The following is a 20,302-nucleotide window of genomic DNA, read 5'->3' on the forward strand; positions in this document are numbered from 1 at the left end:
TAGGACAATGCTGTGCATAAGTGCACAGTAAATTGATTGTGAGGTGTGTGTCCTTGCACTGTAGACAGTATATTTGAGTTGAGCGTCTTATATGGAGCATATGTTCTCACCTGCTGACTCTGAGCTGGCCACGACCTGGTAAAGGCCCCAGTCCTCCTTTTTTAAAAACCTCACTTAGACCTAGGATCATTTAAAAAAAAAAAAAAAAAAACCCACCCAAAACCCTCAGATTTGAGTAGTTGTGGGACACTAGAATACAGAGCGAGGCAAGAAGCGACGATCATGGAAAAGGGAAGGGGGAGCTCAGCTTGAATCTGGCAGAGAAATCAACCAATTAATTTTGGGAGCAGGAGGGAAAGGAGAGAAAGACAATCCTGTCCCAAGGGGACTGGCGCTTCTGCAGGTAGACTGACAGAGTTCATCTCCCTTTAGATCGTAAGCTCACTGTGGGCAGGGAATACGCTTTCCAACTCTGGTACAGTGTACTCTCCCAAACGCTTAGAGCAGCGCTCTGCACACAGTCAGCGGACAGTAAATACGACTGACTGATTGATTGGCTGCTCCTTGCTTCTGCCTTGGGCTCCAGCAAGAAAGAAAAGCATGGGGCTGGAGACTGGAGTAAAAAGAGTATTTATTAAGTATTTTCATTGATTCAATCGTATTTATTGAGCGCTTACTGTGCACAGAGCCCTGTACTAAGCGCTTGGGAAGTACAAGTTGGCAACACATAGAGACGGTCCCTACCCAACAGTGGGCTCACAGTCTAGAAGAGTACTGAATTAAGCCCTGGGCGAGAGTACACATGAGGGAATTCGACATGGTCCCTTTTCCTTCTTGGGGCTCACAGCCTGAGGGAATCAATCAATCAATCGTATTTATTGAGTGCTTACTGTGTGCAGAGCACTGTACTAAGCGCTTGGGAAGTACAAGTTGGCAACATATAGAGGCAGTCCCTACCCAACAGTGGGCTCACAGTCTAAAAGGAGGAAGAGGAGGAACTAGTGTGCACTGGGGGCGATGAGAGGTGACTTTAGAAAGGTGAGTGGAAAGAAACTCCACCTCTTCTCAGCTCCACCCCTATCATTTCATTTTCACCTCAACCATCATCTCCGATGGGCCTTCTCTTCTTCCCCCTTTCCCATCTTCCTCTTTCATACCAGGTCCTGAAACTCTAGGCCTCCCAGGGCACGCTGACCATCAGATTTCCTCACGGCAGCATCCACAGTAGGGATTTGAAGTGTAGTCGGTCATCCGCCAGTGTCGACTCTGTTAGCTGCAACTGGGCTCAGGAGGATCCGGCCTGGGCCAAGGAGAGGGGCCAGCGGGACCCTGGTGAAGTAATGAGGAGGCTGCAGGCAGGAGTGGCCAGAAGAAATGTGTTATAGAAGTATCAAAGAACTTCCAGATTTGCCGCACGGACGGTGACTGCCGGAAAACAGTCGTGGCTGACGGACCGATCTAGCAGGGAGCAGAGGGTGGGTCGGCCCGTCTGAAGCAGAGACGAGCAGGCGGTGAGATGGGGGCGCGGGGAGCGACGACTCAGACTTGGGTGTGGAAGATCTATCAAGGTGGATGCATCAAACCTCGCAATCATTCTTGCACATAAGCCTGCCGCCGATTCGTAGGAAAAGACATAGGAAGGAGGAGAGGTCCTGGAGGAGAATATTCTCTTAATTTGTGCACAAGGTTGCATTCTGGGCTCATACTTAGGGCTGATCTCTCAAAAAGCAAGTTTGGTTGCAAGCAAAATCAAGTATTGGTGAAGGACGGGAACTATAGCTGTCCCTCAACTTTTTCTGCTCCATACCGGGAACTCATTCTGCCTGCAAAATACCGTGTTTTGGGCTGGTTCTCGAGATGAATCTCATCGTGGTTCTGGTATCGGGCTTTAAAGAGTAGTCAGGACATAACTTGCACTTCATTCATTAATTCATTCAATCATATTTATTGAGCGCTTACTGTGTGCAGAGCACTGTACTAAGAGCTCGGAAAGTACAGTTCAGCAATAGAGGAAATCCCTGCCCACAACGGGCTCGCAGTCTAGAAGGGGGAGATGGATATCAAAACAAGTAAACAGGCATTAATTATAAATAAATAGAATTATAGATACGTACATATATACACAAGTGCTGTGGGACGGGGAAGTGAGTTGGGTCGATGGGGCGGGGCAGCTGAGGAATAAAGCAGAGTTTAGTCTGGGAAGGAGGTGAGCCTTCAGTAGGGCTTTGCATGGGGAAGTGTGACTGTTTGGCGGATTTGAAGAGGGAGGGCATTCCAGGCCAGGGGCCGACGGCGGGACAGGCGAGAACGAGGCCGCGTGAGAAGGCTAGCACCAGAGGAGTGGAGTGTGCGGGTTGGGATGTAGAGGGAGAGAAGGGAGGTGAGGTAGGAGGGGGCAAGGTGATGGAGAGCTTTGAAGCCAATAGTGAGTTTTTGCCTGATACAGAGGTTGATAGGCAACCACTGGAGATATTTGAGGAGGGGAGTGACATGCCCAGAACGTTTTTGTAGAAAGATAATGTGGGCAGCAGAGTGAAGTATAGACTGAAGTAGGGAGATCAGAAAGGAGGCTGATACAGTAATCCAGTTGGGATAGGATGAGTGATTGTACTAACATAGTAGCATTTTGGATGGAGAGGAAAGGGCGAATCTTGGCAATCTGGTGAAGGTGAGACTGGCAGGTTTTGGTGATGGAGAGCGGACTCAAGGATGACACCAAGGTTGTGGGCTTGCGAGACGGGAAAGATGGTAGTGCCGTCCACAGTGACGGGAAAGTCAGGGAGAGGACAGGGTTTGGGAGGGAAGATAAGGAGCTCAGTCTTGGACATATTGAGTTTTAGGTGGCGGGAGGACATCCAATTGGAGATATTCTGAAGGTAGGAGGAGATGTGAGCCTGGAGGGAGAGAGAGAGAAGAGGGGAGGAGATAAAGATTTGGGTTTCATCCGTTTAGAGATGATAGTTGAAGCTGTGGGAGTGAATGAGTTCACCAAGGGAGTGAGTATAGATGGAGAATAGAAGGGGACCAAGAACTGACCCTTGAGGAACCCCTACAATTAGGTGATGGAAGAGGGAGGAGGATCCCATGAAGGAGACTGAGAATGAACGGCCAGAGAGATAAGGAGAGAACCAGGAGAGGATGGAGACAGTGAAGCCGAGGTTGGATTTGGATCCTTTGGGCATTTGTCCCACAGCACTCTCTCCCAAGTACGTAGTGCAGTGCTCTGCACACAGTAAGTACTCACTAAATACCATTGATTGATTGAGAAGAAGGGCTTGTAACTTGAGGCCTGGGTCTCTAAACTCAAAAGTTTATCTAGTGCTGTGATTCCCTGGGTCACAGGCATGTGTCCCAGGCAATTTTTTTAGGTTATAAATCCCTACAGGCCTCCCTTGGGACCGTGCAACTTGTTTCAGAATTTCTCCAACCGCACGGAGGTATGTTTCAACTCAGTCGCAAGGAATTTCCCAACTAGTTACAAATAGCCCAGAAGGTGACTTGGAATAGTTTGGAGTTTGTTTGCCTGGTCCCTATCCCTTTGCTTTCAGCTTCCAGTAAATACGGATGAATAGATGCAGGTTTGTCCCCCCAAATCAATCACTCAATCATTGAATGCTTATCCGGTGCAGAGCAATGTACTAAGTGCTTGGGAAGGAGCGTTACAACAGAACAGGTAAACATAATTCTTGCCCACAAGGAGCTTTCAGCCTAGAAGGGGATACAGGCATTAAAACAGATTAGGGATAGGGAAAATAAGGGAAATACATATGTATTGTGGAGTTGGGGTGAATCTCAAAGTGCCTAAGCGGTATAGAGCCAAATGTCATCCCAGAGGAGAAGGCAGATAGGGGAAATAGTCTGGGAAGGCCTCGTGGAGGAGATGAGATTTGAGGACGTTTTTGAAAACAGAGCAGACCCCCAGGGTGTAGGTAGAACAGATAAAAGAAATGTAGTAAACACCAAGTGCAGATTAGGACATGAGAAAACAGATCAAACAAGCAATTCACATGTAACAGGCACAGTTCTTCACAGTCCCACCTAGGAACAGAACTAAGTCACAAAAGGGACATAAGTATATGTACCATACTGGGCTGCCTTTTTGTGGTTGTCATTGAAGATATGCCAGTTGAAATGAAGTTTACCTATGGGTGTGAGTGTGGTCGAGAAGGCTTATGTGGAACCATAGCCTTGGCCACATAGTCTGTTTATTGTTGTATTTTACTCTCCCAAGTACTTAGTACAGTGCTCTGCATACAGTAAGAATAAAGAGTTGTCACCCCAAGACGGTCCCCTGCTTGGCATATAGTTTGTAGCACCAGGTGATGTCATCAGTTTTTGTCTCCTCACTTCGTGTCCTCTTGAATCTCCTTAAGCGCTCAGTCAGTATGACTTTCTGATTGATTCTGCTCTTAAAGAGCCTCTCCTTTCTTGGTAGAGTGCTGTTTGTCTCACAGCTGTGGATGGGGAAATGAATCCAAAAGAAGCATTCAAAATGTAGATCATGTATACAAATGATACAGTCAAAAATAAGTAATTAAATAAGTAGGAAACAAACCCACAGCTATCCACCTGGGTACTAAATGGCATGACCAAGAAGTTGGGGGATTTAATTGTTCTATGTTTCTTGGAGGGTTTCCCAGGAAGATTTTGAAGATGGGGCAGGCCATGTTGTGGCAGATTTGAGGGAGGAGGGAAAAAGGATATGAGCGAAGGGTCAGAGATGAGCTTGTTGTGGGCAGGGAGTGTTGCCTGCCAACTCTGTTATAGTGCAGTCTCTCAAATCTTAGTACACTACTCTAAACGCAGTAAGCACTTAATAAATAGGATTGATTGATACAGTTAGAAGATTAGCTTGAACAGATTCAAGAGGACAAGTTGGAGTGTAATGGCTTTAAAGACTGTAAAGAGCAGGTGGGTGAGAAGGGGAGCATGGATGTGAAGCCAGTGATGACTAGTGTTTACTGTAGGCAGAAAGAAATGTGTGGCGGTCGGAGATTAGTGTAGGGAGTGACGGCTGTACTGCATTTAAAAATGGCGGTATGTGCAGTTCCACCCATTTTGGATAGACTGTGAGAAAAGTCTGAAAAGCCAGAGCAATCCCAGAATCTTAGTGAACTTCTCCAGACAGCCAAATGTACTAAGCAATTTCCAGAGCCCGGATGGTGTCAAATGCTTTTGTAAGAACTATGGAAACCTTGTAGAAATCTTGTGTTTTTCCTGGCACTTCTCCTGCTGGGTGTGTCTGGGGGACCACACTGTGGTCTGAAGCCAAGTTGCCATTCTGGGACAGTGTCAAGGCAGGGGTGTCAATGATACAGTTCCGTAGCTTGTCCCAGAGAAGTCCAACTGGTGGGATCTTGCCTGAAAGATAGAGCAGTGGCGTGCCGTGATTTAGCCCAAATCTTATTTTTTGCCTTTCTTCATGAAGATTGTGAAGATAGTGGCCCTTTTGGCATGCCGCATGCCTAGAAAAGCCTTAGGTGCCGAAAAGGAAAACCGGGCACAAAGCTTGAGCTTTTCCTCAACTGATACTTTTCAGAATCTGATTTAAACGGGCTTAGAGTCTTTGGTGGCTTCTTGGCCAACTCAGTCCCGCTGTAGTTTGTTGTCACTGGTCCAGCCCTTTCTGAGTCCCATGTGTACCAGGGGTTCAGCTTTTTCCCCAGGGGTGCTCTTCCTTGGCCACGAACAAAGAGACCCTCTCTCCCTCATGTCATGATGGCGTGAATGTTGGGTGAGGGAGAGGAAGACCTAAAGCCACAGAGATTCATGGGAAATGCTGTTCTGAGGGAGCATCTAAACATTATGAAGTAGCGTGGCATAGTGGATAGAGAACGGGTTTGGGAGTCAGAAGGTCGTGGGTTCTAATCCCGGGCTCTGCCTCTTGTCTGCTGTCACCGTGGTAACGTCACTTCACTTCTCTGTGCCTCAGTTAGCTCATCTGTAAAATGGGAATTGACTACCGTGAGCCCCATGTGGGACAGGGACTGTGTCCAACTTAGCTAGCTTGTATCCACCCCAGTGCTTAGTAGGGTGCCTGGCACAAAGTGAGCACTTAATAATAATTCTAATGATGGCATTTGTTAAGCCCTTACTATGTGCCGAGCACTGTTGTAAGCACTGGGGTAGACACAAGGTTACCAGGTTGTCCCACGTGTGCTCACAGTCTTCACCCCCATTTTACAGATGAGGTAACTGAGGCACAGAAAACTTAAGTGACTTGCCCGGAGTCACACAGCTGACAAGTGGCAGAGCCCGGGATTAGAACCCATGACCTCTGACTCCCAAGTCTGTGCTCTTTCCACTAAGCCACGCTGCTTCTCTACAAATACCACCGTTATTATTATTACCATTATTATTATTATATTACCCAACCTGCATGCATATGCTTTAAACCCCCAAACCACCAATCTGGATTTTGTCAGGGGCTTTTCCAAAATCAGGAGTTGTTGGGAAGATACTCAGACTCCCATGGCTGGAACTATTCTGATTTAGAGGGTCCCTCATAATTTGAAGAGTCTCCTCTTCCAGCCCAAGAACCCCAAGACACTCACTGCTTTGTTAGTCCCACCAGTGGATAATACAGAAGTAGCATAGACTAGTGAAGAGGGCATGGCCTTGGGTGAGTGATCTTGGGCAAGTCAGTTAACTTCTCTGCCTCAGTTTCCTCAACTGAAAAATGGTGACAGTGGCTGCTGGCCCTCCCTGTTAGATTGTGAGCCTCTTGTGAGTCTCCCCCTTCTAGATTGTGAGCCCGTTGTTGGGTAGGGACCGTCTATATGTTGCCGACTTGTACTTCCCAAGCACTTAGTACAGTGCTCTGCACACAGTAAGTGCTCAATAAATACGATTGAATGAATGAATGAATTGTAAGTCCCTATCATATGTAGGGCAGGGACTATCAAGCAGTAGTATTAATTGAGTGCTTAATGTGTGCAAGCAATAATAATAATGATAATGATGGCATTTGTTAAGCGCTTACTATGTGCAAAGCACATGTACTAAATGGTTGGGAGAGTTCAGTACAACAGCCCTGTCATTTTAGAAAATCTGTCAGTTTTAGGCTCTAAGCGCCTAGATCAGTGGTTGAATCTACTGAGCAGAAACAAGTATGCTTCTGACCCTTAAACAATAAAGCTCTTTCTAGAGCGGAATCTGTTGGAATATTTGACCCTTGAGAAACCTGCCTGTGCTTCGATAGCCTTGCCAGTCCTCAAGATAACCTTTAATTTACAAAGCTAAGTTTGTCCTTTGCATCTGTAACAGTTTAATTGGCATTAACAAAGCCAGGGAAGCCTGATATGCCCAATTTTACGTCTTTATATTAATGTCCGTCTCCCCTCCAAGACTGTAAGCTCGTTGTGGGCAGGGAGTGTGTCTGTTATATTGTTATGTTGTCCTCTCCACAGCCCTTAGTGCAGTGCTCTGCACACAGTAAGCACTCAGTAAATACAGTTGACTGACTAAATGTGAGATTATGGCACTTAGCGATTGCCAAACAAAGCAAAATTCATTTTGCTGTTAGTCATATAATGAATAATATTTTTTAGGGTTAATTTGACCCCAGATTAAAAAAAAAAAAGTAATTGTTCCCTCCTCCAAAGTCTTGCATGGAGAGCTTTCAGCTGTCGAGTAGAAAAATAAGGGGGTGGGGATTGATTTATGAAGAGTAGTGGCCAAACATAGCATTGCCAAGTTGAAATATTGCTTGCAAGAATTCACTGACCTGCTGTATGAACCACTGTGGTATTTTGTAGAGCTGTTTCAGAAAATGGCCCTTAAGTGCTATATGGGGTGCAGAGGAAATTCCCAACCCGGAATTCCAGGGTCCTAAAGCTCGTGTGGAATTTGAATCCATCTGAAACTTTTATTCGACACATGGGCGTAACAGGTGTGTTAAGCGGGGAATTCATTTTCCCGACCAAGAATGTTACAGCTTCATTAATTGTGTCAAGGGTGACGGTCTTGTCACATCATCTTTTATTCTAAACAAAGTCTCCCGTTCAAATTCTTTCCACTGCCGAGGCCAGTGGATAAAGACATTGATGACCCAAAGTTGCCGATTATGTCTCTTATCTGGATATGTAACAATGTTAAGTTTGGATACAGTGCTCTGCACACGGTAAGCGCTCAATAAATACCACTGAATGAGTGAATTTGGAAATCGTGTATCAGTATCCACAGAATTTATTGAGCCCTTCAGTACTTTCCTAGGTGTTTGGGGGATATACTGAAGAATAATACTTATCCCTCCCTGCCCCCTGAGGGCTTTACAGTGGAAAGTTGTGTTCCATTGTAACTTAACCCTTCAGATGAATGAATGGATGAGAAGGAGATGTTTTAATGCCTTGATAAATCTAAACTTCAACTTCTCCAGTAAAGTCATTTTCTTTTTTTTTTTTTCTTGGTTCACAGATGCACAAAGCAGTGTCACCAGAAACCTGTCGATCAGAAAGATGATAATTCTGAAAAGCACTGTCCAGTGAGAGTGAATCCTTGGCATATGAAAAAAGCTTTTAAAGTCATGAATGAGTTAAGAAGGTACCGTTACTTTAATTGTGTACTGCTGAGCTTGTTGCTTGCTCCTTTCTTTACAGTGACTAGTGCCTTTCTCTGATTTGGGGTTAGACCAGCAGTCTAGTGTAGACAGTCCAGAGAGCGCTTAGAAAAGCAGCGTGGCTTAGTGGAAAGAGCACGGGCTTGGGAGTCATGGGTTCTAATCCTGGCTCCGCCACTTGTCTGCTGTGTGACCTTGGGCAAGTCACTTAACTTCTCTGTGCCTGTGACCTCATCTGTAAAATGGGGATTAAAAGTGTGAGCCCCATGTGGAACAACCTGATTACCCTGTATCTACCCCAGCACTTGGAACAGTGCTTGGCACATAGTAAGCGCTTAACAAATACCATAATTATTATTATTAGTAGTAGTAGTATGGTGCTCTGCCCAGAGTAAGCACTCAATAAATACCACAGATTGACTGAGACAGTTCCCAAGTAAAAAGCAGTGTTAAAAGAAATGGGTAGATTTTCATTGAGAAATTATTACTATAAATTTTTAATTCAGTGACAAGAGTAGTCACTAAATGATGAAATGAATTAGTCTAGCCAGCCAATCCTGGGAAGCAGTATGGCTTAATGGAAAAAGCACGGGCTTGGGAGTCAGGGGACTTGGGTTCTAATCCTACCTCTGCCACTTGCCTGCTGTGTGTCCTTGGATAAGTCACTTAACTTCTCCCTGCCTCAGTTTCCTCAACTGTAAAATGGAGACGCAATACCTACTCTTCCTCTTACTTAAACTGTGAGCCTGATGAGGGTTAGGGATCCTGTCCAACCTGATTGACTTTGTATCTGCCTGAGCTCATAGAACCGTGCTTGACACAGTAGGTGCTTTACCAGAAAAACAAAATATAACCACAGTTTTACACAAGCCCTGGTATCTTTGAGAGGGAATTAAGCAAAATCCTCAAATTCCTGTCAACTCAAAGCCTACATTTACCCAGTTCCTTTCCTTCACATTTTAAGACATTTTATCCCACAAGGATTTAATATGATGGAAATAGTAAAAATCTCTTTTTACTCATTCTGAATTGCTTTTTATGACAAGATATTCTGAAGGTACATTTTTCTCTGCTTACCTGTCTTATCCTTTGAGCATATCTTCTAGACTGTGAGCCCGCTGTTGTTTAGGGACCGTCTTTATATGTTGCCAACTTGTACTTCCCAAGCACAGTGCTCTGCACACAGTAAGCACTCAATAAATATGATTGAATGAATGAATCTGTAGGGGGCGACCGATTAAGTTGAAATTGTAAGAAAGAAAATACATTTTGCTTGATCACCTGAAGTTTTGAGGTAATGTTTCTTCAACAGTGGCAGCTGATTGACTCTACCCCATATTTACTCATCCACCACAGTTCATGTACTGAATACGTGTCGTAAAACTAAACAGCCTGACACAGGTGTTACACTCATGAGTTGCCCTGGTATGCCACGAACTAGAAACTTAACTACATTGGCCATGTGCTTTGCACATAGTAAGCGCTTAACAAATGCCATTATTATTTATTATTATTATTATGCGTGGGGCATAGCTCTGATAAATCAAGTCAGAATTTGTGGAGCAGAATGGTAAAGTGGTGAAATTTTAAATCTCTATACTATCTATATATACAGTTTTTCTCATTTGAAGAACACCGGCAACGTGCTTAGACTGTGAGCCTCATGTGGAATGGGACTTTCTCCAACCTGGTTAACATGTAATCAATCACATTTATTGAGTGCTTACTGTGTGCAGAGTACTGTACTAAGTGCTTGGGAGAGTACAGTATAACAAAGTTGGTAGACATGTTCCCTGCCCACAATGAGCTTATGGTTTAGAGGGGGAGACAGACATTAATATCAACAAATAAATTACAGATAAGGGCTGTGGGGCCGGGAGGGGGGATGAATAAAAGCTGCAAAGCCAAGTAGAAGGGTGACACAGAAACGAGTGGGAGAAGAGAAAATTGAGGGCCTAGTCAAGGAAGGCCTCTTCAGTAAGGCTCTGAAGGTGGGGAGCGTGATAGTTTGTTGACTATAAAGAGGGTGAGTGTTCCAGACCAGAAGCAAGTCAAGGGCGAGAAGTCAATGGTGAGGTAGATGAGATTGAGGTACAGTGAATAGGTTGGTGTTAACAGGAGCGAAATGTGCGGGTTGAGTTGTAAGAAATCAGGGAGGTAAGATGAGGGCGGGCAAGGTGAGTGAGTGCTTTAAAGCTGATGGTAAGGAATTTCTGTTTGATGGGGAGGTAGATGGGCAGCTATTGGAGATCCTTGAGGAGTGGGGAAACATAAACTGAACATTTTGGTAGAAAAATGATTTGGACAGCAGAGCAAAATAAGGACTGGAGAGGGCAGAGACAGGAGGCAGGGAGATCAGTGAGGAGGTTGATGCAGTTATCAAGGTGGGATAGAATAATTGCTTGGATTAATGTGATAGCTTTGGATGGAGAAGAAAGGGGGATTTTAGCAATGTTATTTAAGTTGAAAAGAAAGGATGTGATGACAGATTGAACGTGTGGGTGGAATGAAAGAGATGAGTCGAGGATAATGCCAAGGTTACGGGCTTGTGAGATTAGGGAAGATAGTGGTGCTGTCTGTAGTTATGGGAAATTCACTTGTATCTACCCCTGTGCTTAGAACAGTTCTCGACAGAGTAAGTTCTTAACGAACAATAATAATAATGATGGTATTTGTTGAGCGCTTACTATGTGCCAAGCACCATTATAAGCGCTGGGGGGGGATACAAAGTAATCAGGTTATCCCATGTGGGCTCACAGTCTTAATCCCCATTTTACAGATGAGGGAACTGAGGCCCAGAGAAGTGAAGTGACTTGCCCAAAGTCACACAGCTGACAAGTGGTGGAGCCGGGATTAGAACCCATGACCTTCTGACTCCCAAGCCCGGGCTCTTGCCACTGAGCCATGCCGCTTCTCAATATTATATTATATATGATGATAATGAAATTTGCTTCACACTGAGTGAGTAACTAAGGAGGCTTCGGGGAGAGCCACTGTCCCAGCCATGTTGTGGGTACTCAGAAGATGGTTTCTTGCTGTATTATCATGTTAAATGCTTGTTTTTCTCTCTTCCTTCCTTGTCTCTTATTATTTTTGAAGCATTTGCTCAAAGAGAGGTGTCCCTTTCTGAGAAGTGTCGTGGTTTATTGGATAGAGCATGAGTCAGAGAATCAGAAGGACTCTGGTTCTAATCCCGGCTCCCCCACTCGTCTGCTGTGTAATTTAGGCCAAGTCACTTCACTTTTCTGTGCCCAGTTATCTCTGTAAAATGGGGATTAAGACTGTGAGCCTCATATGGGACATGGACAGTGCCCATTCTGATTATCTTGTATCACCCCAGTATCTACCCCAGCATTTAGTACAGTGCCCGGCACATAGTAAGCAGTTAACAAACGCCATTAAAAAAATGGCAGTGTGCCATGCTGGCCTAGTCTCTGCCATTGACTCCCAGTTTTCAGCTGGGATGCAGCATTTTACTACTGTTGTCCCTTAAACCACTCCCTCTGTTCTTGCTTTCCATTTCCCCATTTTATTTTTCATTCAGCAGGGGCGTGGGTATATTCCTGCTGTTCATTCTCCCCATGTGTCCCTCCCAGCACAGTAGCTCTCTTGTGGTGATCGTAGCTTCAGTGTGGGGAGATGCTATATTATAGTCTCTGATGTTGATGATGAAAGATTAAGCTCCTTCTATTATTTGTGTTGAAAATCAGGATATTAGGGTACCAGCTTTAGCCTGTGAGCCTTTCCTTTCCTTTCAAAGACTGGAAGAGTGGGGAGGAGAAAGAAAATGTTGCGTCATTCATGGATATAGACATCCAGAATACGCTCAGACTCTTGTAGGGCATGTTCTGAGAATACTCCAGCTGTCAGGGTAAAAGTCCAAACATTTCATATAAACAAGAGTACAGGGTCACAGTATGATAGGTTGACTGATTTAGTGAGGACTGCCCCAGTTCCAGGCATTTATTTTTCTAAGGTTGGTTGGGACATCTTACAAAAAGCTGAGATTATTCCATCTTGAACCAGGGTGTATGGTCAGCCTATTGAGATGCTAAATGTCCTGTTTTGAGGTTTATCTATTAAAACTAAATGTATGACCTCATCAAAACTGGATTCAATCTCTCCCATAAAAAAAAAGTCCAAATATTCTCCTGGCAAATAATCCGTGGGTCTTAAAGTCACTTGCTTTTTGTTGTCGGATGCTGAAATTTATCTGTTGTTTCCCGTCTTTGCAACTACTTCCCCAAGACAGGGTGATGGCAGCAGAAAGGATTTCCTGTCTGCTAAGAGATGATCACTTCCTCTTTCTCCTTCTTCCTTTACTCACCCAAGTTAGAATTTCTAAGAGGTACTTGCTGTGTGACCTTGGGTAAGTCACTTAACGTCCCTTTGCCTCAGTTACCTCATCTGTGAAACAAAGATTAGGACCGTGCGTCCTATGTGGGAAAGGGACTATGTCAAACCCCCTTATCTTGTATCTACCCCTGCACTTAGTTCAGTGCCTGGCACATAGTAGGTACTTAAATACCATAAAAAATGCTTATCTCATTCCTGCCCTCATGACAACCCTGGCGATAGGAAGAGATATGAAATAAAGACAAGTGTTGGAGCTGGAATTGCAGAGCTATGAACAATCAATCAGTTGTATTTATTGAGCACTTACTGTGTGCAGAGCACTCTACTAATTGCTAGGGAGAGTACAATACACCCAAATTAGCAAATGTGTTCCCTGTCTGTAATGACTTTATAGTCCAGCAGGAGAGACAGACATTAATATGACTAAATAATTTATAATATATCATTGAAAGATATATATATATATATATATATATGCACATGTGCTATGGGGTTGGGGGCAGGATGAGTATCAAGTGTCCAAAGGTCATAGATTGAAGTGCATTGGTGATGCAGAAGGGAGAGCGAGCTGGGGAGACAAAGGTTTAATTGGGGAAGGCTTCTTGGAGGAGATCTGATGCTAGTAAAACTTTGAAGGTGGGAAGAGTGGTGATCTGGTGATATATAGAGGGGGAAGGAGTTCCAGGCTAGGGGGGCGATGGGGGAAAGGCGTCAGCAGTGAGATAGATGTGATCAGGGTTCAGTGAGTAAAATGGTGCTAGAGGAGCAGAGTTAGTGAGGTATGGTGGGGTGAGCTGACTGAGTGCTTTAAAGCCAATGGTGAGGAATTTCTGTTTGAACAGCTAACTGTTCTTGTGGCAAGTAGAAGTAAAATGAGAAGATGAGCTAGTTCCCCTGGGCCCTTCTCCTGATCTCAGTCCCTTCTAATCTTTAAGAGCGACAAAACACGAGGAGGAAGACAAACTGGGGATCTGGGAGTTTTAAGGTGTTGGTGATTTTGTGGTGGGGGGCTACTGAGGAGGACCAGAGGTCTTGGGGGTCTGCAGTAGGACTCATGGGATGAAATCGTTTGAGACATCTTTTGTCCTGAAAGAGTAGTCAATTAGTGGCAGTTTCTGTTCACTGGCTTCTCAGAATCAGCATCGCTTGGTGGAAATAATAATGATCATAATAATGATGGTATTTGTTAAGCTCTTACTATGTGCCAAGCCCTGCTCTAAGCGCTGAAGAGCACAGAGCTGGAGGTCAGGAGACATGGGTTCCAAATCAGCTCTCCCACCTGCGTGCTGTATGACATTGGGCAGGTCGCTTAATGTCTCTGTGTCTGTTTCCTCATCTGTTAAGTGGGGATTCAATGCCAGTTCTCCCTCCCCCTTAGATTGTGTCTGATCTGTGTCTGATCTGGTTATCTTGCATCTTCTGCAGAGCGTTAACACAGTGTTTGGAACAGAGTAAGCACTTAAATACTGTTATGATTATTATTTAGTACTGTAGCCAGCTCTTAATTTTCTGTGGTAACTGGGGAGGGACCTTAAGTAAAAACAAAATCCTCATTTCAAGAAACTTCACTTCAGCCATCATCTCAACTCCTCCCCCATCAGACCCGTCCTAAAACCAGTTCACAATTCAGTAACAGTGTTCGACTCAGGAGTATTTCACAACCTTTTCCTTCCTTTGGTAGCTTACTGTAGGAGGCACCAAGAGATGAAATGATCAAGTGTCAGTCAACGAGAGGGGAAAAAAAAGAGAAATTCAAGAAACTTGGGTGGTTTCCACTTGACCAGTTAAACCCTGGATAATTGAAAATTGACTGTATTATTGTAATAAAGGATGTTCTTTTACATTTTGTCCCAACAGAGTGCCAAGGAACAGATGCTATTGTTGTGTTGTTTAGGTGGGGAGAGTGGGAGACATTTCAGTTTCGAGAGTTAGAGAAATGCTGTGCTGCTCCCAAGTCTGAAAAATGTTTTGGATGGCCCCCAAAGTGTCATTGCTTTGGACTGGCCCAAGGGATCATCATTAGTGGTATTTATGGAACATTTACTGTGTGCAGAGCACAGTACTAAGCACTTGGGAGAGTACACTATAACAGGCCTGTATAGGCACTTTACTAGGCACTTGGGAGAGAACAATACAATAGGGTTGGTAGACGCATTCATCCATTCCATCATATTTATTGAGCGCTTAATTTGTGCAAAGCCATATACTAAGCACTTCGGAGAGTACAATATAACAGTAAACAGACATATTCCCTGCCCACAAGGAGCTCGCAGTCTACAGGGGAGTCAGACACTGAAATGAATTACGGTTAGGGAATGGGGAGATGCTCCCCCTCTCCAGAGGTCCACTGAGACTCAGGGAAGTTAATGCCAACCATACATAATTCTGCTTTCAAGATGGCTCTTGGAGCCTTGTACTCTGTCCAAAAAAAAAAAATTATCTCTTTTAAATCTAGTTATTCAGAACCCTCCAAACTTGTCTTTGGTCTGGCCTGTTGTAATTTCATGCTCACATGCCAATTAGCAGTAACTGTGCTAGTGAGGTGACACTTTGGGGAAACAGGTGGTGAAGGAGTCAATTACCCAAACCAATTAAAATGCAGCTTGTAAGCAACCGTACAAGGCAGGGGTAGTTAGGCGAGTAGTCAGCAAGTCTGAGTTTTCAGTAGGTATTACGACTCTTCGTGCTTCTGCAACTTTCCCGTGTTTTTCTCTTTCTACCTGTGAATCACGCTCTGTCACTATCTGTGTGACACTCATATTTTCTGCCCGTGATTCACTTTGTGTGCCTGTGGCTTTTTCTCTCTACCTGTGACTCACTCTCTGTCTCTGTGTCTCTTTTGTCGTGGAACTATCACTCAATCAGTTGTATTCATTGAGCACTTACCCTATGCAGAACACTGTACTAAGCTCTCGGGAGATGACAGTACAACAGAGATAGTAGACACCATCTCTGCCCACAAAGAGGAGGAAACAGACATGAAAAATTGCCGATAGGGGATAAATGGGGAAGTAAATGGGTATATACATTAAGTACTGAGGAGTTGAGGATGGGATGAATAACAAGTGCTTAAGGGGTGCCATCCAAGTTTCAAAGTGTGCAGGTCATGCAGTAGAGAGGGTGAATAAGGGAAATATGGGCCTTGTCAGGGAAGGCCTCTTAATGGAGTTGGGATTTTAGTAGGGCTTTGGAAGTGGGGAGAGAGGTGGTCTGTTGGATATTAGTGGGGAGGGAGTGCCAAACCAGAAGGGGGACGTGGGCAAGGGGTTTGCAACGAGACAGATGAGTCTGTAGTAGAGTACGTAGATTGGCGTCAGAGGAGCCAAGTGTAAAGGCTGGTTTGGAGAAGGAGATCATCTACTTAAGGTAGGAGGGAGAGAGCTGATTGAGTGTCTTAATGTCCCTGGTAAGGAGTAGCCGTTTGATGTGGAGGTGGGGGGCAATCATTGGAGGTTTTTGAGGAGTGGGGAAAAATGGTCTGAATGTTAGAAAAATGATCTGGGCAGTAGGGTGACAGAGCACGGGCCCGGAAGTTACAAGGACCCGGGTTCTAATCCCAGCTCCACCACTTTTCTGTTGTGTGACCTTATTTGGGCAAGTCACTTCTCTTTTCTTCAGTAATCTCATCTGGAAAATGGGGATTGAGACTATCAGCCCCAAGTGGTACATGGACTGTGGCCAACCTGATTAGTCTGTATCTACCCCAGCATTAATTAGAGTGCCTGTCATAGAATAAATGCTTGACAAGTACCATTAAAAAAAAATATGGACCGGAGAGGAGAGACAGGAGGCAGGGAGGTCAGCAAGGAGGCTGATGCAGTAGTGAAGGCAGGATATGATGAGTGCTTTGGATCAATCAATCAATCAATCGTATTTATTGAGCGCTTACTGTGTGCAGAGCACTGTACTAAGCACTTGGGAAGTACAAGTTGGCAACATATAGAGACAGTCCCTACCCAACAGTGGGCTCACAGTCTAGAAGGGGGAGACAGAGAACAAAACCAAACATACTAACAAAACGGATGGAGGCAAATGGGAAGATTCTGGAGATGTGGAGGTAGAACCAACAGGATTTTGTGAAAAATTGAATAGATGTGTTGAAAGAGAGAGGGAGATCAGTTAAGGATAATGGCAAAGTTTTTTTTTTTTGTTTACAGTGATGGGAAAGTCTGGGGGAGGACATGGTTTAGGTGAGAAGATGAGTTCTGTTTTGAACACGTTAAGTCTGAGTTGGGCACACTGAAATAGAGATGTCCTGAAGGCAGGAGGAAATTGCCCAGCATGATAACTACCAGATTTTAAAGGCTTATGTCTCTTCCATTTTAGATGTGAGAAAGCTCTGGACTTTGATTTTATTTTGTTGTTTATTTGGTAGTCAAATTTAAGATATTAACTTCTACTACAGCCATCTCTGTCTTGCATACCCATTGCACTTTCTTTCTTCACAGCTTGCTTCTCAATGATTGGAAAACCATTTGCAGGAGATTATAAAACCAGATTTGGGAATTTAAAAAATGCACGTGTTTTAAAAAGGTGGATTGTGGTCCAACCCTTTTTTTAGGTAGGAGACTGTGAGAATTCCTGGAGGACTGGAAAAAGAAAAAGCCAAAAAGTGAATGAAAGAAGCTTTGTGTTTTTAGGTGGCAGGTGATTTGAGTGGTGGGTTTACTTATAATTTTTTTTTTGAATAATCACTCAATCAATGGTATTGAGTGCTTACCCTACCAGAGCAGTGTTTCAAGCACAATACAATAGAATGAGTTGACATTTTCCTTACCCACAAGGAGCACAAAATTTGGGGGAATATAATTGTGTTCTTCTCTTTGAATGCTTATTTACATTGACTTTTTGTTTATTCTTCTGAACTTATTATTGCAACAACTATAAGTTTCTTTCTTCTACTGCAACTTGCTGAATGGCTTGTGTCTGTCAGTCTGTCTTTATAGATTTTAAGTTCCTCCAGGACAGGAACTGCCTCTTATTTGAATGCACTTAAGCACATAAATGCAGCACTCTGCATACAGTCAGTAAATCGACTCCAATAATAATAATGATAATGATAATGATAATAATAATAATAATATAATAATGTTGGTATTTAAGTGCTTACTATTTGCCAAGCACTGTTCTAAGCATTGAGGTAGATACAGCGTAATCAGGTTGTCCCACATGGGGCTCAGTCTTCATCCCATTTTACAGATGAGGGAACTGAGGCACAGAGAAGTTAAGTGACTTGCCCAAAGTCATGCAGCTGACAAGTGGTGGAGCCGGGATTAGAACCCACGACCTCTGACTCCCAAGCCTGTGCGCTTTCCACAAAGCCACGCTGCTTCTCAATTGATCGGTTGCTTGTATTTGTGACATATAAATGGTGGAAATAGACATAGTTCTTGTCACCTGGATTTTGTAATCATATCAATAATGTAAATCTTCAGGGATCATCCATCCCTCTCTACTACTCTCCGGAGTAAGGTGGTATCAATCAGTGGTATTTATTGAGCAATTGCTGTGTGCAGGGCACTGTACTAAATGCTCGGGGGAGTACAATACAATGGAGTTGGTAGACCCATCTCTGGCCCCAGTAGAGTTTAGTCTAGAAGGGGAGACAGACATCCCGGCTCCTCCAATTGTCAGCTGTGTGACTTTGAGCAAGTCACTTAACTTCTCTATGCCTCAATCACCTCATCTGGAAAATGGGGATTGAGACTGTGAGCCCCCCGTGGGACAGACAACCTGATCACCTTGTAACCTCCCCAGGGCTTAGAACAGCGCTTTGCACATAGTAAGTGCTTAATAAATGCCATCATTATTACTATTATTATTATTAAATTTTGGATATGAAAATGAGCATGATGGGGCTGTGGTGGGTTGAGTGCTCAAAAAGTATCCAAATGCGTAGGTAATGCAGAAGGCGAAGGGAGTAGGGGAAATGAGGGTTTAGTCAGGGAAGGCAACTTGGAGAAAATGTGATTTTAGTAAGACTTTGAAAGTGGGGATTTTGGTGTTGTGTTGTATATGAAGGAGGAGAGAATGCCAGCCAGAGGGAGAAGGTGGACAAGGAGTCGGTGGTGAGATAGACGAGCTCGACATTCAGTGAGTAGGTTGGCGTTCGATGTCTTCCGACTTTATTCATATCCGACTCCCAGCTACTTCGGCTTTACTGCTTCTCTGTTTCTCTTAGTATCTCAATTGCTACAGCCAAGAGCGGATGAAGTGTGTCAGACACGATGACCGGATACTATGCCTCGGGTTAGGGAACGGATGCTTAGCAGGTGGATTATGCCAGCCAATTAAAATGTGGGCTTGTGTGCCATGTCCAATTCATAACCAGGTAGCTGGCCAGTCCTCATTCTTCTGCCTTCCGTCATACTCTTTCTACTGTGTATTAAAACTCTGTAATCATGAGTTCCACATTGCATCCTATTATGCTTGGTATGATTACTCTCTTCTGCTGTCTTTTTTTAATGGAACTCGTTCTGCCTTTACTATAAGCCAGGAAATGAAGTAGATACCAGAAAATCAGGTGGGACACAGGGACTTAGTAGTGGGACTCACATTGAAGTTTCTCATCCCTTATTTTTGGTTTTTCTCCTAACGATCCCTTTATTTCCCCCGACCCTCAGCTTTGCCTCCCCATTCATTTAATCATATTTATTGAGCGCTTACCTTGTATAGGGCAGTGTACTAAGTGCTTGGGAAGTACAAGTCGGCAACATATAGAGACGGTCCCTACCCAACAACGGGCTCACAGTCTAGAAGGGGGAGACAGACAACAAAGCAAAACATGTAGACAGGTGTCAAAATCAGACAACAAAGCAAAACGTGTAGACAGGTGAATGTAAGGCTCTTATGGGCAGGGATCTTGTTTACCAACTCTATTGTAATGTACTTTTCCACATGCTTAATACAGTCCTGTGCACATAGGGAGCACTCAGCAAATACCATGGATTGGTGCATAACCTTGTATCTACCCCAGGAGTTAGAACAGCAAAAGAGCTTAGTAATTAGGAATAGTAGTAATGTCAATAAGGTTCCAATTCTTGGAAATCCCTCTCCCTTCAAATCCGCCAGACCAAGCTCTCTCATTTTCAAAGCCCTTCTGAAATCTCACCACCCCTTGGAAGCCTTGCCCAATTAACTTTTCTTCTCTGCAGCTTGCATTCTCCCAAGTTTCATCTCAGCACTTTGCACATACTGATGATGATGATGGTGTTTGTTAAGCACTTACTATGTGCCAAGCACTGTCCTAAGCACCGAATAATAATACCTGCATTTCTAAGTGGTGCTTTTATTACCGAAGCATCTTATTATTACTAGCCCATTCTGCCTTTCCTGTTAGCTTCAGGCTTTTGGCAGTTATGGGAATCTGGATGATACTAATCCTATTAA

General features: G+C 44.1%; 1 protein-coding gene across 2 annotated transcripts in view; it reads left to right on the forward strand.

Annotated features, from left to right (window-relative positions):
• Positions 1-20,302, forward strand: part of KLHL2 (kelch like family member 2) — a 102,199-nt gene that overhangs the window by 12,573 nt on the left and 69,324 nt on the right. For both annotated transcript variants that reach the window (XM_038755187.1, XM_038755188.1), the window contains exon 2: positions 8,416-8,541. In XM_038755187.1, the coding sequence (XP_038611115.1) occupies positions 8,416-8,541 (126 nt within the window). The remainder of the gene's footprint in view (positions 1-8,415; positions 8,542-20,302) is intronic.

This window comes from Tachyglossus aculeatus, chromosome 12 (genome assembly GCF_015852505.1).
Source record: "Tachyglossus aculeatus isolate mTacAcu1 chromosome 12, mTacAcu1.pri, whole genome shotgun sequence".
Taxonomy (NCBI): domain Eukaryota; kingdom Metazoa; phylum Chordata; class Mammalia; order Monotremata; family Tachyglossidae; genus Tachyglossus; species Tachyglossus aculeatus.